General features: G+C 34.4%; 2 protein-coding genes across 2 annotated transcripts in view; one reads left to right on the forward strand and one right to left on the reverse strand.

The window, feature by feature from the left end:
* Positions 1 to 2,808, forward strand: part of LOC149808427 (cardiolipin synthase (CMP-forming)-like) — a 29,688-nt gene extending 26,880 nt beyond the window's left edge. The window contains exon 7 of the mRNA XM_089977062.1: positions 1,874 to 2,808. Within this exon, the coding sequence (XP_089833188.1) occupies positions 1,874 to 1,976 (103 nt within the window). The 3' untranslated portion in view covers positions 1,977 to 2,808. The remainder of the gene's footprint in view (positions 1 to 1,873) is intronic.
* Positions 2,809 to 4,775: 1,967 nt separating this feature from the next.
* Positions 4,776 to 16,851, reverse strand: part of LOC149808428 (uncharacterized) — a 39,509-nt gene continuing 27,433 nt past the window's right edge. Inside the window, exons 6-7 of the mRNA XM_089977038.1 lie at positions 15,023 to 15,627; positions 4,776 to 13,767 (exon numbers count right to left, since the gene is read on the reverse strand). Coding sequence (XP_089833164.1) covers positions 12,866 to 13,767; positions 15,023 to 15,627 — 1,507 coding nt within the window. The 3' untranslated portion in view covers positions 4,776 to 12,865. The remainder of the gene's footprint in view (positions 13,768 to 15,022; positions 15,628 to 16,851) is intronic.

Raw genomic sequence — 16,851 nt, forward strand, 5'->3', positions numbered from 1 at the left:
GGAAAAATGAGGTAGCATTTTCAAGGCCTTGAACGTTTGTGAAAATCAAGCAGATTACCCTGAGGTCTTTAAAAATCTTTGAAAATTTAAATAAACCCAAACATTTTATTTCTTTCCATAATCACAAATAAAATTGTCCAAGGTTGTTAGATTTGGATGTAGTAGAGTTTTCCTGGTTTCTTTATTTTGATTAATTGTAGTTTGAATTTCATCATTAAATAATGTTGTAGTATTTTGCATTCGTTGTTTTCTCATAAAAAAGTAACTTGTATTCAAAATGTTAGCAAAAATAGGTCTTGGAAATATATGTTTATGGTCTTTGAAAGTTTGGGAAAAGTCTTTGAATTTATCATTCAGAATTCTCCATGAACCCTGTGCTAGGATAATCATGTATGTGTATATAATTGGGATAGACACATGTTGCTGTGATAATCATGTTTGGGTATATAATGGGAATAGACACATGTTGCTAGGGTAATCATGTATGGGCAAACAATGGGGATATACTCGTGTTGCTAGGATAATCATGTATGGGTATGGGGGCGCTGACCATTTATTATGTACTTTTGAGAGAGTGACATATGTAAGGTGAAGTTGTTTGTATTTGAAACATGCACATTAGAGAGAATGTTGGCATACACAACCCCAAGTTTCCAGTCATGCAAGAAAGCATTTCCCAAGCATTCCTAATCACAAAAGATGATCACATTAACATTTTGTTCAGTAAAATTCAAACCTTTTGTCCACTGAATCATTACCTTCATTCAGTTAGACACATTTCTTGGAGAGATGTCGTTGTTTCATTATTCCATTAGTTTTTTGCACAGACAATATCAGCAATAAGAAAATAAAGTTTAAATTGAAATACCAGTAGTCTAAAATCATGAAGGACAACTTTAACCTTTCATTATTTAAATTGGCCTCAGAATATCAGACTAAAAATCTGTGTAATCTACTTTTAAAATAAAAAATTGTTACATAAGAAATGAAGTAAAACAGAATGAACAATAAACCTTGTTTACCCATTTCTAATGCCTGATTATGCACAGGTTCCCCATTCACAGGTTGTCAAGGGTGATTACTGTTAAGCACTGTTTCTATCATTCATAGTCTGAATTATCTGAACCATTTTTATGTTGGGGTTAGAAAAAAAAGGTCTCCATTACAGATTTATCAAAATTGTACCATATATACTTAGTTATAAGTCTAACTGCAAATGGCACTGACCAAAATCAGCTATCACATAATGTGCTAGCAGATCTGGTTCTATCCAGTTTGTTGCGAGTAATCAATAGAACAAGTAGTAATAGTAATCACTAGAACAAGTAGTAATAGTAATCACTAAAACAAGTAGTAATAGTAATCACTAGAACAACCCTGATCTGCTGGTGCATTATGTGATGACAGACAGATCTGGGTCTCAGTTTGCAATTGGCTTTAAGATATGAGTATGCACAATATTCAATCCAATTAGATGACGCTGCTTTTTCCAGTGCTTTTTGCCATACTTAAATATTTCACATATTTGTTTCCCGTGCTGTTTATCATGCCTACATACTTCACATTTTGTTTTCCAGTGACGTTTGTCATGCATAAATATTTCACATTTTGTTTTCCAGTGTTGTTTGCCATTCCTAAATATTTCACATTTTGTTTTCCAGTGTTGTTTGTCATTCCTAAATATTTCACATTTCGTTTTCCAGTGTTTGTCATTCCTAAATATTTCACATTTCATTTTCCAGTGTTGTTTGTCATACCTAAATATTTCACATTTTTTCTCTTCGACTGTTTGTCATTGTTGTTTGTCATGTCTAAACATTTTGTTTTCCAGCATTGTTTGTCATGCGTAAATATTTTACATTTTGTTCTACAGGTATATAACAGCAGCTACAACAATAGGATCAGGAGTGAGTTATGTACAGTCCAGAAATGAACATATTAAAGTGTACTCCAGTTCAACAAAGAAACAACTGTGATAACTTTGTTTTTGTTTTGAAATACAGTACATATTCATCTGGTATTTTCAGTAGAAGTGATCTTGTGCATGATTTCAGTTTCACTATGATGAATAAATGTTACATAATGTACGGTGGGTAACATCTTCACAACATGAGCTGTTCTGGCCTAATGCTTGCAAGGCCGAAAATACAGTGGCACTGAAGATATCAGCTGATGCACACTCAGTGACCTGCTAGTTGTCTGCAAACTTCTTTATTATTACTGCAAAATTAAGTCAGAATACTTAGTGGCATTATGTGATAATCATGTCAGCATTTCTTTCAAATATTGCTTTAAAAATGACAAACATGGTATTTATATTATAAAAATAGTTTATTACATGATTCACATTTTGTTTTAAATTGCAATGCACAATGTCACATGATATGTGATATTTCCTTGTATCACAAGGTCATTCTTAATATTGCATGGTAGTGATATCATGACATTAAATTCATAGCATCATGCACTTAAAATGATCATGTACAGTTCAAAAGCTAAATAAATCCTGTAATCAAACAAATTATAGTCCTTTGTTTCCATGAATGCTAAGTTGTATTAACCAGTAAATCATACACAATTGACCTCCAATTTGTATTGGTTGACATTACATTGTTGGTTTTCTGGTTCATAAAACTTAAAATTATTTTGACAAAGGTCTAGATTTGTACAATATGACTTACAATGACGTATTAAAAAGAAATGTAAATGCAACATAACTGCATTGATGATGATAATTGAATATTTTTAAAACAGAAATATTAGAACATGGAAACATTGTGAAATAAATGGACATAAGATACATTGTAATTGCTTGACTTTGGATTGTATTTTTGTTTGCAGTGGTTCAATCTTGTGTGTATTTGCATGTGTATACACAAACACACTGGTCACGGACTATAAATCCCCATTAAATTGGATATTTGAGTTTTATCTTTGCTAACTAGATTGTACTTTTTATCTGATGAGAACCAGTCATAATGTGATGTTATGTCATGAAATACCTAATTTCTTGGCTGATGAGAACGAATAGTGTGATGTTATACCCAGTTTCTCCAATTTATAGGCTAAATGAGGACCAATTAAAATGTGATGTTATTCCATGAAATACTCAATTTCTTGGCTGATGAAGACCAATTATAATGTGATGTCATGAAATACTCAATTATAATGTGATGTTATGTCATGAAATACACAATTTCTTGACTAATGAGGACCAATTATATAATGTGATGTTATTTCATGAAATATCCAATTTCTTGGCTAATGAGGACCAATTATAATGCAATGATGTAGTTAATCAAAATTGTTTAAAACTAGTGTTCATTATACAGGTCTGCTGGTATGGAACAACATTCCTGGTGTCACAGGGTCCTAGCATGTATTCTTTTCATAATTAATGTTTCAATTGGATGCATCCCTGGGACAGTAAAACAATTCTAAATAACATGAATACCTCCAGCTTTTTTCTGCTAATACATTTTTCCTGCACATGAATTTTCAATATACATGATATTTTATATATGTATGTGTGCAAAATAAATAATCCATGTCCATGTGTAAAGGAATTGTGATTTTCAGAGAGCAGTAAAATTTATCATATAGTGGTGCATATACTAAATATATTAAACATAACTGAGGCCCTCACGTATGATTAGTTTTTGCAACTGAGGACCTTGTGTATGATTAGTTCCAATAAATGAGGACCCAAATTATGTTTAGTTCCTGTAACTGCATACCTCGAGTATGATTAGTTCCTGTAACTGATAATTAAAGAGCTGAGAACAATTGAAATATTACAAAGTTAAATGTATTGCAGCTTTTTTTAGTTCACAGATTACACAAGACAATTTACAAATCATCACCTATAATGTTACACTCTATGGCAAATCTAGTGAATAGGGGTACGAATTCAGAATAAACCCTCATTTCCAGTTAAACTTGTACGTTTTTAAATAAATGATAAAAATATGGTCATTGTGATCCAAATTAAACATATTTATATTTAGGATCAAGCCATGATAGAAAGAATTCTGGATTTGTTCCTGATAATGATATATTTCAATTATTAATTGTACTATTCAACTTCCTGGCACAATTAATCGTGGTAAAATTGTTGATTAGTTTACAACTATGTTCCAAATGCACGACTTTCTTTTAAAAGGAGCATTTATTAAAATGCTGAAATCCATTTCCTTGTTTGCATCAATTGGCACTAACTCATCTTTGTGCTATTGATATGCTAGTCACCGTTATTGATATTCTAATCACTCCTTTATTGATATTCATCGCCGACTGATATGCTGATGACTCAGTAATTGATAAACTATTAACTATTATTATTGTTATCTAATCACTAATTGATATGCTAATTGCTGTTATTGATACTAATTACTGATATGCAAGCCAATGTGTTATTGATTTACTAATCACTATTTAGTTGATATGCTAATCAGTTATTGATACTAATTTCTGTGTAATTGACATCACTGTTACTGATATGCAAGGCATTGTATAATTGATATGTTAATCACTGTTATAGATAAACTAATCATCATGTAATTGATATACTAATTACACTGTAATTAATATAATAATCTGTCCTACTGATATACTAATCAGTGTATACAGATAAACCTATATACAAATGTATAGTAAAACCTGTGTAATGTTGTCACCCTGTTGATGGACCAAAAGTGGAATTTATAGGCACATGGCCTTTACAGGGAGGGTCAACTAACTGGACAAGTTGAGAACGAAAGGAAGGAGACAAATCATCAGCATGAGGAAATTTACTGATCGTAGCAATTAGAATTATTGGTGAAAACAAATACTTTTTTTTTATTGCTTTACTTAGCTTATAGCAATACAATACAATACACTCTTAAACGTTTTAGACATTACAGACGGGAAGCCATAGTGGCTATGTGGTTAGCATGCCAGACTAACAAGCCAAAGGCTCAAGTTCAAATCTTGCTCAGACTGGTCAAGGGCTGGTTGCTAGGCACTTTACTCCCATTACCTCTGCACAATATAGCCTTTCATGGATGTGCTGTTAACCACCAAGCAATACAAAGGAATCGAGCCAATACAGATGAATTGATGACCTTTACTATAAGCAAGATATATTTTTGGGACCATGTAAGAACAGTGATGGCAATGCACAGTATATACAACATGTTTACATAGCAAAGAATTTAGGCAATTCTATTTAAGTGACACTTATATGAGGGGACTGACTACAGGTTTGACTGGATAAACAATTTGAGGCCACACAACTGATTTTCTGCAATGGTGGTTTTGTCTACCCCTTTCAGCATATATTTTGTTGCTGACAACAAAACTGATATTAGAAATGGAAGCAACTGAATGGCAGCCTTTTGCTGTTCTGATTAAGACACTATATGATATTTTAAATGTATCTTCCTGAGATGTTCCAGTATGAAATTTAGTCAGTTATAGTACAGTAAAGTTGTCTGTTAAGGACCCACAGGGTTTTGTCTATTCTGATTTGTAATCATTTTTTTAAAAAATATGCCTGCTTTAGCTGTAAGTGCATTAATGTTTAGCTCTACTGGTGTGTTGTCCATTGTCCATTCCTAAGCACATGTTTGTTATCACAATTCCTCTTAAACTAACTGGAGGATTGTCATGACATTTTAAACATTACATTCATCCCATAGCCAAGTTGGTCCTAAATGAAAATGATGCTGCTTGGCCATCCAGTATGGCCACCACATTGGGTCATTTTGAAAATCTTGTTATTGCACTCCTCCTGAAGTGATTATCATATCAACATGGCCTTTTCAATAAAAGACTTATGATGTCTTGTTGATTCTAAATGAAAATAATGCCAATCAGTTGTCCAGTATGGCCACCACAGTAGAAATCTTAAAAATCTTGTTATAGCTACTCCTCCTGAACAAATGATAATATTAACATGAGGTTTTCATTGACTTCTTATGATATCTAGTTAGTTCTATATGCAGATGGTGCCCATATGATGTCCAGAATGGCTGCTATGGTAGCCATCATGAAAAGCTTATCACTACTTGCCCAATAGGGATGGTCATATCAGCATTGGTTTCTTTTTTAAAAAAGACATTTTATAATGTGCAAGTGTGTCCTAAATTAAAATGGGGCTGATCAGATGTCTATTGTATTATCCTTGGCAACCATCTTGAAAATCTTCTTACTGCTACTCCCCAAAATGGATGATCATATCAACACAAGTTTTCAATAAAAGACTTATTATAATGTCTAGCTGTCCTTAAAAAAAAATTATGCAGATGACATCCAATATGGCAACTATGGCAGCCATCTTAAAAATCTTGTCACAACTCAACTTGAACAGAAAGTTATTCTGACATGGCATTTTCACCAAAAGGCTTCTTATAATGTCTAGTTTGTCTTAAATGATTACTTAAAAATATTATCTGTGATTCTCTTTAAATGATTCACTATATCAACACGTGGTTTCCTCCAAGAGACTTCTTATGATACCTATTTGCTCCTAAATGCATCTAATATGGCTACCAAGACAACTGTCTTAAAACTCTGGTTGTCACTGCTCCCCTAAATGGATGATCATTATGATGGGGTTTTCACAGAAAGATTTCTAATGATGTGTACTTTGTCCTAAATGGGGGATCATTATGACATGGGATTTTCACTAAAAGATTTTTAATGATGTGTACTTTATCCTAAATGGTGCTAAGCTGACGTGTACATCAGCTGCTAATTTGAAAAGTTTGTTATCACTGAAGAATATCAGAGATGATTTCAGCACTTGACAGTTAAAAGGAAGAATCTGTCTTGTTTTAAATTTCTGGAAATTCTTCTTGCCCAGAAGAGCATCAATTCCTTTGAACGATTGTGATGTGTATATCAATATAATTAAGATTTTGTGTTCAAGTGATTGACAGTCACACATGTAATAGAACTATGCACAAATTAACCAGGAACTCACTGTGATATTTATGACTTTCTTGTATTTTTTGTATGCAAACTGTAGATAGATATAGTTTAATGTAAAGGTCCAGGAGACACTATTTAGAGACTTTCAGACAAATAAAGTTGTAAACCTTGTAATGTTTCTCCATCTAACAATAATTTCCCCATGGAATTCAAGTCACATTTGTCATAGATGTGCATCCATCTTCAGTTTGTGATTGGGTGTTATTCATCCTACCATTACACTAGTAGCTTGTAGTGTGGCCGTGGTTCATCCTATCATTACACTAGTAGCTTGTGGTTGGCTTTGGTATATCCTACTATTACGATAGTAGCTTGTGGTTGGCTTTGGTATATCCTACTATTACAATAGTAGCTTGTGGTTGGCTTTGGTATATCCTACTATTACACTAGTAGCTTGTGGTTGGCTTTGGTATATCCTACTGTTACAATAGTAGCTTGTGGTTGGCTTTGGTATATTCTATTATTATAATATTAGCTTGTGGTTGGCTTTGATATATCCTACTATTACACTAGTAGCTTGTGGTTGGCTTTGGTATATCCTACTATTACAATAGTAGCTTGTGGCTGGCTTTGATATATCCAACTCTTTCACTAGTAGCTTGTGGTTGGCTTTGGTATATCCTACTATTACAATAGTAGCTTGTGGTTGGCTTTGGTATATCCTACTATTACAATAGTAGCTTGTGGTTGGCTTTGGTATATCCTACTATTACACTAGTAGCTTGTGGTTGGCTTTGGTATATCCTACTATTACAATAGTAGCTTGTGGCTGGCTTTGATATATCCTACTATTACAATAGTAGCTTGTGGTTGGCTTTGGTATATCCTACTATTATACTAGTAGCTTGTGGTTGGCCGATATGTCTGCCAGTGCATTATACAATGGCAGATCAGGGTATATGTTGTTTGCAGTTGGATTTTACCTAATACTCAATTAAATATGATATCTCATAGTCCAGTTCTAGCTATTGATGCCTCCAATGTAATGCCAACTCGAGTTTACACCACTTCCCTAAAGATGATTTTTGTACCTTTTTTGCAATAGCTCAGGCAAAATAACATCCCAAATATACATTATCTTATTTCTGAACTTCATTCATGACAATTAAATTAATGTTAAATGGCAACCATTTTCCTGTTATGGTACAGTTATGGGTTTATTCCCCTTCTGAGTACATTAGAACAGGACTGGTATTAAGATGTGACACAATGAATTATATCTAGCAAGAGTCCCTTAGAAGGACTGATGTACTCGCTGAAAGGATTCTTCACGAATCCAAGACAATTCTGTTTTTTTCTGTCCTCTATTCTTTTTAACTGTTGAGTACTGAAACCATCTCTGATATTCTTGACATTATCCAACATACCCAATGTTGTAGTAAAAAATGTTTTATTACATGTCTAAATTAACATGTTCACAAGACACATTAAGTGCAGAATAAATTCTCTTTCACTGCTTTTGACTGAATCTCAGAAGTAGAAAATCACTTAACTTTTCTCAGACAGTATCCAGATATAACCATCTGTTCAGTTGGGTTAAATCTAAAATGAAGTATTTTTGGGAGGACAAAAGTTATTTAAGTTGCATCATTCAAGGTATTCTTTAGATACATTCCAAAACCATACTTGTAAATCTATTCATGCTTGTTTGTGTAATCATCCTTACAAAATTAAACACCCAAGTCAAGACATCAGTGTCAAAGTGCTGACTATTAACATGTTCTAAACTAAATACAAAGTCTGATCAAAATTCTCTGTATATGTAGAAGCCATTGTTCATAAGCTCAAGGAAGTATAAAATGCAAGCAGTGACCTCTGACTTGAACCCAAAGGCGAGTTAAATCTGCTTTTCAAAACTCCCTCACAAAAGTGAGAACATGATGGTGGTCAGATCTGCATCATTTTCATTTAGAACCACATAAAATTGCAAGAAACATTTTAACAAAAACTCCATGTCAATGCCATCATTTGTGCTAGAGTAGTAATAACACATTTTTAAAGATGGCCACTCATGTGCCAAGATGGAGGTCAGATGAGAGCAAGCTATATACTGCCATTGTTTTTGTGAAAACCCTATGTTTAATATGACCACCTGTTCAGAAGAAGTAGCTGTACAAAGATTTTCAGTATGGCCTCCAAGCAGCTATTTTCAGTTGGAGGTTAGATCAGCATCATTGTAATATAGGAACAACAATATACTGCAAGACAAAAGTGTCTATATGGCCATCTGCTAAAGAGTGAGCTGTTAAAAGATTTTTTGCCAATTTTGGTAAGTAACATTGGCATTTTTTTCAATTAGGATCAACTAAATGTAGTGAGGAGTGTCTTAATAAAACCCCATGTCAATATGACCATCAGTGCAGGAGATTGGCATTATTTTCTTTGAGGATCAATTTGACAGCACAAGTCTTGAAGTGAAAACCTTGATTCAATATGATTATTCTTTCAGGAGGATTAATGATAAGATTTTCAAGATCATACTGAATTTCCATGGGGCAGGTTGTGTGTGTATGTGTGTGTAGTTTCTTTGTAATCCTCCCAGTAGTTTAGGAGGAATAGCTTCACTAACAGACAGATACCTTATGAAGAATGACACACAACAGACCACCATGCAAGTTCTTCATGTCAAAAGAAAGCCATTCAGTTGTACAAAATGCAAATGGTGGTTACAATATCAGGATCACCCTAAAAATGGAAATCAAACTTGGTACCAATAGCACATCATTTCAGCATTTCTGTTTTCACATAAATTACTTTATTGACATGAACTTTGTTTTACATAAGAAATTCCACTTACTTGAACGAGAATACCATGAATGGCATATTATATGCCCACCCTATGTTTAATAGTCTTCTATGTATGTATCGAAAATGCAGAAACCATTTTGCTTCTTTCAGTTAGTGACCTTGAATAATAACCTCTTGCCTCACAAATCACCATAATTACAAACCAGCTACAAATGTTGTTCCATCTATGATGCAGAACTGTTATTGTGCAGAAACCATTGGAAACCATTTTCTTGTTTCAGTCAGCAACCTTGACGTTTGAACCCCAAAATCAAAAGGTTTCATCCTTTCCCAAATGTAAATCATCAACAATGTTTGAGGTATAGGATGAAGAACTGCTGCTGAAACCACTTTTATTGTTTAGGTCACTGTAATCGTAACCTTGGACCCTTTGACTCCTTAATCAGTAGGGTTTTTACCAGCCTCAAGTGCAAGCCATCCACAAAGTCTGGTAACTGTACATGATGGAGTACTCAAGTTATTGTGCTGAAACTGTTCTTCCTAAAATTAGAGTGACTCTGACCTTTAACCTTTTAAGCCTAAACTCAAAGGGGCTTCTTTCTTCCTCTATATGCACACAATCACAAAGTTTCATTACTAGATGGTGGAGAACTCAACTTACTGTGCAGAAACCATTATTTGCCTTTCAGTAATTGCAGTGACCTTGACCTTTGACCCTGAACTCAGTAAGGTTCTTTCTTATCCCAAGTGTCAGTTATCCACAGAGTTTGGACTCTGTATCTGGTAGAAAACTCCAGTTATTGTGTAGAAACCAATGTTATTCTTTCAGTCAAGCTGACTTTACATTTTAGATTGAAATTTGATATAGTTCATCCTTTACCCAAATTGTGAGCCATCCAATGTTTGTTAACTGATGGTTGATAAGTTACTGTGTAGAACCCAAATTTTTTAATGGACAGATAAATAATCACAACACAGTACAACATGCTCTACCTTATGTTGAGGAAATTAAAAGCATTTTACATCTCTTGTGTTCAACATAGGTGAAAAGATTTTCACATAAGATCTTAAATTCTTTGTTATATATGAAAAAATTGTGCTTCACATACGTATTATAAATCATATGTTCACATTATATGAAAAACATTTTAATGTTTTTTGCACATTTGAAAAAGAATTGCAGGTATGTGAAATGAATTCCTTTTCTATGTATGTAAAATTCTTTTTCACATGTATGAAATTTATTTTTACATGTGTGAAATAAATAATTATAAACTTGAATAATGTGAACTATGCCCATTCCATATTTAATAGTCCTCTATGCAAAGTTAATAGCAAGGCATGACTGACTCAGGAGATTCCTCTTCGACCTGGACCTTTGCTCAAGTTATGCTATCTTAAACGAAACTTTACTGTGCTTAAACCATTATTTTCTTACACTTACCATGGTCGAAACCCAGAATCTATGGGTTTGTTTTATTACTTAAGTGTAAGTCATCCACAATGCTGGTCAAGGAATATACTCTAGAACAAATGTTTCTACAAAACCCAATTTTCTTTGCACTACAATGACTCTGATCTGAATTTTTTTCAACCCAAAAGCAAAAGGCCTCTTACATACCTTAAGTTCAAGCCCTAAACAAACTCTGATCAATGTATATGGCCAAGGACTAAAGTTATTATGCAAAGACCATTTTTAATTTTAGTCAATGACCTTGACCTTTGAACTTGTAACCCCTAAATCAACAGGCTTCTTTCTTACTCAATGTGGAAGTCATACACAAACTTTGAAAGTTGTGCAGAAGCTATGTCTATTTTTCAAGTCATTGTGACCCTGACCTGTGGGTTTTTTTTAATTCCAAAATCGATAAACTTCTTACTTACCCCAAGCACAAGTCAGCCACAAAGTCTGGCATAAGTCAAAGACATAGAACTAATGTTGTTTTGCAAAAAGCGTTTTTTTTATTCCATGACTGTGACCTTGACTTCCAACCTCAAAACCGTTAGGCTTTTTGCTTATCTCAAGTGTTAACTGTTCACAAAGCTTTGTCAAGGGCTGTGATGTAGAACTAACTTTACTGTGTGGAAACCATTTTTTTTTCAGTCACAGTTACCATGATCTTTTGACTCAAACCAATTAAGCCCAAATGCAAGCCATCCCTCAGTCCAGGGATGTGATGCAGAAATAATGTTACTGTGTAGAAACAATTTTTGTTCTTTAAGGTAAAATGACCCATCTTTTGACCTCAAAATCGATAGGCTTCTTCCTTACCCAAATGTGCAAGCCATCCACAAAGTTTGGTATTTGTAGATGGTGCAGAACTTGAATCATTATATGGAAACAAAATTGGTAGCAGATGGACATCGTAGTGTAACAGACAGAAGGGATTTTTTAGTAACCAACTATGTGGAAAATATTATTTCTCCAAAGATGATTGGGAAATGAACTTGCTATGATACCTACAGTGTCTTAAACCTAGTAGTGCTCCAGTCAGACAACTGTTTTTATCACAAGTTTCAATCATGGCAGAAGAGTCGTAAATTGTAAGTTCATATTTTTTATAAATGGGCAGGAACCAAAAGAATCCGCAATATATGACAGTAAGTTAGCTGTCACTTTATGCGTGTCCCCATTATGCCTTGATGTGATGATACAAGACACATAAGAAGGAAGAGTCAGTTTAGTAACTTGAGGAGAAAGGCATTGCTTTGTGCAACTTTTCAGATCGGACTCGATCTGAAATTTATTTTAAAATATTGTGCAAAATTAAATATTTTGTGTCTGTTAACCTGTCCAGATTTTTAAAAGATGGATAAAAAACTGAAAGACTATCAGAACACACTGGTTACATCAACAAATACATTCAGGCATTTTTGTAAAATATTATGAAGGCCTTGCTGAAATTCAAATTACCTGAAAAACAGAGAGAAGAAAAGCATGTTTTTTATTTTCCATGCAAGAGGTTGAAGTTTTTACTTTTCTAGTTTATTTTTGTATATATATTTTAAACATTTTTCATGAGCTAATGGTATGTTACTTTTAAGTAAAGCAAAGTAATTACCAATTTAAGATCATACTCTCTATACTTTCTGACATCTTGGATATGTGCAATCAGGTGAGACAATTATTTTTTTTAGTTCATCACATCCGTAGAATGTCCTGCAGCAATAAGAAACCCTTTAGGGTATGAGGTATTTCAAAGGAATCTACAACCTCTCTCAAACTGCGCCCAAATTTTCTCCTTAGATAATTACGACAGATGAACTTGAGAGGAAGAGGAGAACTGAGATGGTCTAGAAGAATCTTGTTTCCATTATTTTCAAGACATCTTTCTGGGAATTCTCTTCTTGTAAGCCACTGTTCCTTGTGGACGTCATATCCAGCATACAGGAGAAGCTGAAGGATTTCTATGTCTGCTTTTGCTGTGGCTAACCATAATGGACTCACTGGGTTATTGTAAACTTGAACTGAGCGAAGGTGTGGATCGCTTCCCACACTGGTTTTCTCAAGATGGACACTCTCCATCAGTAATATTTTCACCACTTCTTTCCTCCCACAATAAACAGCACTCCATAATGGTGAGGTTCCTGCCACATTACACTGGTCTGGATTCGCACCATGTTCAATCAGACTCTTGACTGTGTCTGTCATGCCATTGTGGGTGGCATACAAGAGTGGTGTGTCAAGATCTTTGTCAGCATTATTTACATTACATCCTAGTGCCAAAAGGAGATCCACAACCTTGGGGTGGTTACCATGACAGGCCAGGGCAAGTGGAGTATTACCATCTAAAGTCTGTTTATCATGTGTGGCTCCATATTTGACCAGCAAATCTACACAGTCTGTGTGTCCATTCCATGCTGCCATATGTAGTGGAGAGTACTGAACAGAGTTGGTTAAGTTCACATCTGCCCCATGTTCAACAATTGTCTTTACAGTATCATAATTACGTGCCGAGGCACAATTAACCAGCAGAGGAAATCCACTGCTGTCTATTGCATTTGGGTCAGCTCCAGCATCCAGAAGCAATGTGTACAAGTTGGCTACAGGAAAAAGAAAAATATATTTATTATCTTGTCAGCGACTATGTTCTTGCTGCCATGGTAAATACCTGACATTATAAAATGTGCCCTTTGACATTTTAACTCTGCAGCTAATTATGTGACAAATCTGACAATAGATAATATTTCTCTTTCACAGAACACTCAACAATTTACCTGCCCAAAATTCTAAAAGAACAATTCACTCTGTGGCCTTCAATGCTTGGATTCATTACCTCAAGTTGCACTATGTACACGGGTAAATCTCGGTAAAAATAAAACATATATTTCTAGATACATTATATAATCCACCTCCTTCTAACCCCAAAAATAATAAACTGACCAATGTAACCTTAATCTTTGACCTTCTAGCCTGCACAACTGCAGTGATATTTATATCCCACAGTAAACATCTTTACTTGTCTACTGTCAATTTATCCATGGCAACAATAACTAGTATCCAAATCTTTAATCACTGATGGCTTAAAATTTAAACTTCAGCTCCTTGTGACCTTAGCCCACAATCTCCATGGATATTTCTTCCCCACCCCAATGCATTTTTGGGCAAAGTCTGGTGATGTTCTTGTGACGAAATGGAATATACATGTATTGGGTCTTTAAAAAAAAAAACATGAACCAATCAATCATGCCAGACAGACATTGTGACTGCTATGTCTCACCTAATGCAATATCCACTGCAGGTGATGCAATAAAAATGGAAAAAAGAAAGTTTTAGTAAACAAATTTAGATAAATTGTAGTGTTTCTAAAACAATACCAATGTGATGTCCCAGTGCTAGACATCATTATAAACTGCCACACTACAGACGACATAGTGTTAGGACTAACAAATTGTTAAAGCTACAATAAAAATTCTAATCACACACACATACCATTTCATCATCTTCAAAACATCTCAAGAAATAAACCAAGCAGTAATGAGACAAATGAATTTAAGAAAATGTTAACTTACCCTAAAAGAGCATTAATATAATTTTCATATGGCATGTCAGTTGGGTGCATTTTGCAATCTCTGTATGAAGTTTACAGTGCAAAAAGTAATTCTCTGAAATTCTATGCAGGTTTAATGTAGACGTGAGAATAACATTCAGTTTACTTGGGCTTATGGTTAAAAAGATTACTTTTCCATTAGGTCCTGTTGTTTTCACCCAAGTGAACTTTACACAATTTTCACACTATATATTCATTCTTTCATGTTTACATGTGACAAGACTTGTGTAATAGTAATCAATACATACCACACAATGTTCTAGGTACATAAAAAATAGCTTCATGACCATCTTTATCCTTAGCTCTGACATTTGCTCCATGGTCCAACAGATGCTTTGTGGTTTCTTCATCCTGGCTGCTCACAGCATGCATTAGACAGGTTGTTTGGTTAAAAACAATGTTTGGATCGGCCCCTGCTCTTAGGAGGGTTGGCACAAACTTCTTTCCGATCAGTACTGCAAGGTGCAGTGCAGTCTCATTTCTAGGAGATGTTTTGTTTACCTTTATTTTCTTTGAGGACAGAAGAATATCGAGAATTTCTGGATCACCTCTCTGAATGGCTTTGTGAAGAGCCGTGCAAAATATAGTTTTGGAAGCTACTTTATTGACTTTAGCACCTCTTTCTTCAAGAATTTTCATAAGAGATTTGCAACCATAGCTGACTGCAATATACATGGGTGTGAACTTGTGGTAGTTTGTGCGGGAATTCAAATCACATCCATCAGAAATTAATGCTAACAGAAGGTCATGGTTAGTGTCTGACATAGCCACCAGGTGGATGGGTTTCACAGATGCTGTTTCTCCCCTTTCTCCGATTCCATAATGATTACAGGCACAAATCTTTGATGATGTACTGTAAATTGACCAAGAAAAAATACATTAAATGGAAAACAATTAAAATAATAAAATGAATATATCTATCCTTTTTATAAATATTGTATACCATAATACATTTTTACCTCTAAACTGTTTTGGACAAATATATGCATTTTTAAACTGTCGATGATCAATATTTCTGACGAAAACCCGTTTTAAAATGACTTTCCATTTAAGAGGAGTAGCAAAATTAAGATTTTCAAGATGGCCACCATGGTGGCTATACTGAACATCAGCAACATTTTAATTTAGGATCAACAAGACGTCTTAAGAAGTCTTCTGGTGAAAACCCCATGTTAATATGATTTTCCATTTTGGAGGAGTAAAAATTACAATATTTTAAGATGGCTGCTATGGTGGCCATATTGGATATCAGACTGGCACCATCTCCATTTAGAACAAACAAATCATCATAAGCAGCTTTTTGGTGAAAGCATAATGTCAATATGACCAGCCTTCTAGAAGTAGCAACAAGAAAATTTTCAAGGTGGCCATTGCAGTGGTCATGATGGAGGTCAGATTGGCACCATTTTCATTTATAACAAACAAAACCCACAAGAAATCGTTCAGTGAAAACCCCATGCAGATATGACCCTTCATTTATGAGAAGTAGTGATATGATTTTCAAGATGTCCACTGTCCGAGTGGTACCATTATCATTTAGGACCAACTGGACATCATAAGAAATCTTTTAGTAAAAAAAACCATATTGACGTGACCATCCGTTCAGAATATATAGCAATAACAAACTTTTCTAGATAAATGCTGTGGTGGCCATAAGAGATGTGCAACCTGCAACCATTTATATTTTTTTAGGATCAACTAGACATCATAAAAAGTCTCTCGATGAAAATACAATGCGACTTTTCATTCAGATCAGTAATTTGACAACATACTAAGTCTTTCAGTAAAAATACTATGTTGAAAAACTATAAAGTCAGAAGGAGTTGTAAAAACATGATTTTAAAGATGGTTGGTGTGGTGGCCATAATGGATCAAGTATTCCAGTGAAAACCCCATCTTGATGTGACTATCTATCTAGGAGGAGCAATAACAAGATTTTCAAAATGGCCACTGTGGTATAGCCATACTGGATTTTAGATTTGAACCATTTTCATTTAGGACCAAATAGACATCATAAGAATGAATCCGGTGGAAACGCCATGTAATACAGGTATGGGGTAATTCAAATGTTATAAAC

The sequence above is a fragment of the Sinohyriopsis cumingii genome, chromosome 1 (genome assembly GCF_028554795.1).
Source record: "Sinohyriopsis cumingii isolate HCF-2022 chromosome 1, ASM2855479v2, whole genome shotgun sequence".
Lineage (NCBI taxonomy): Eukaryota > Metazoa > Mollusca > Bivalvia > Unionida > Unionidae > Sinohyriopsis > Sinohyriopsis cumingii.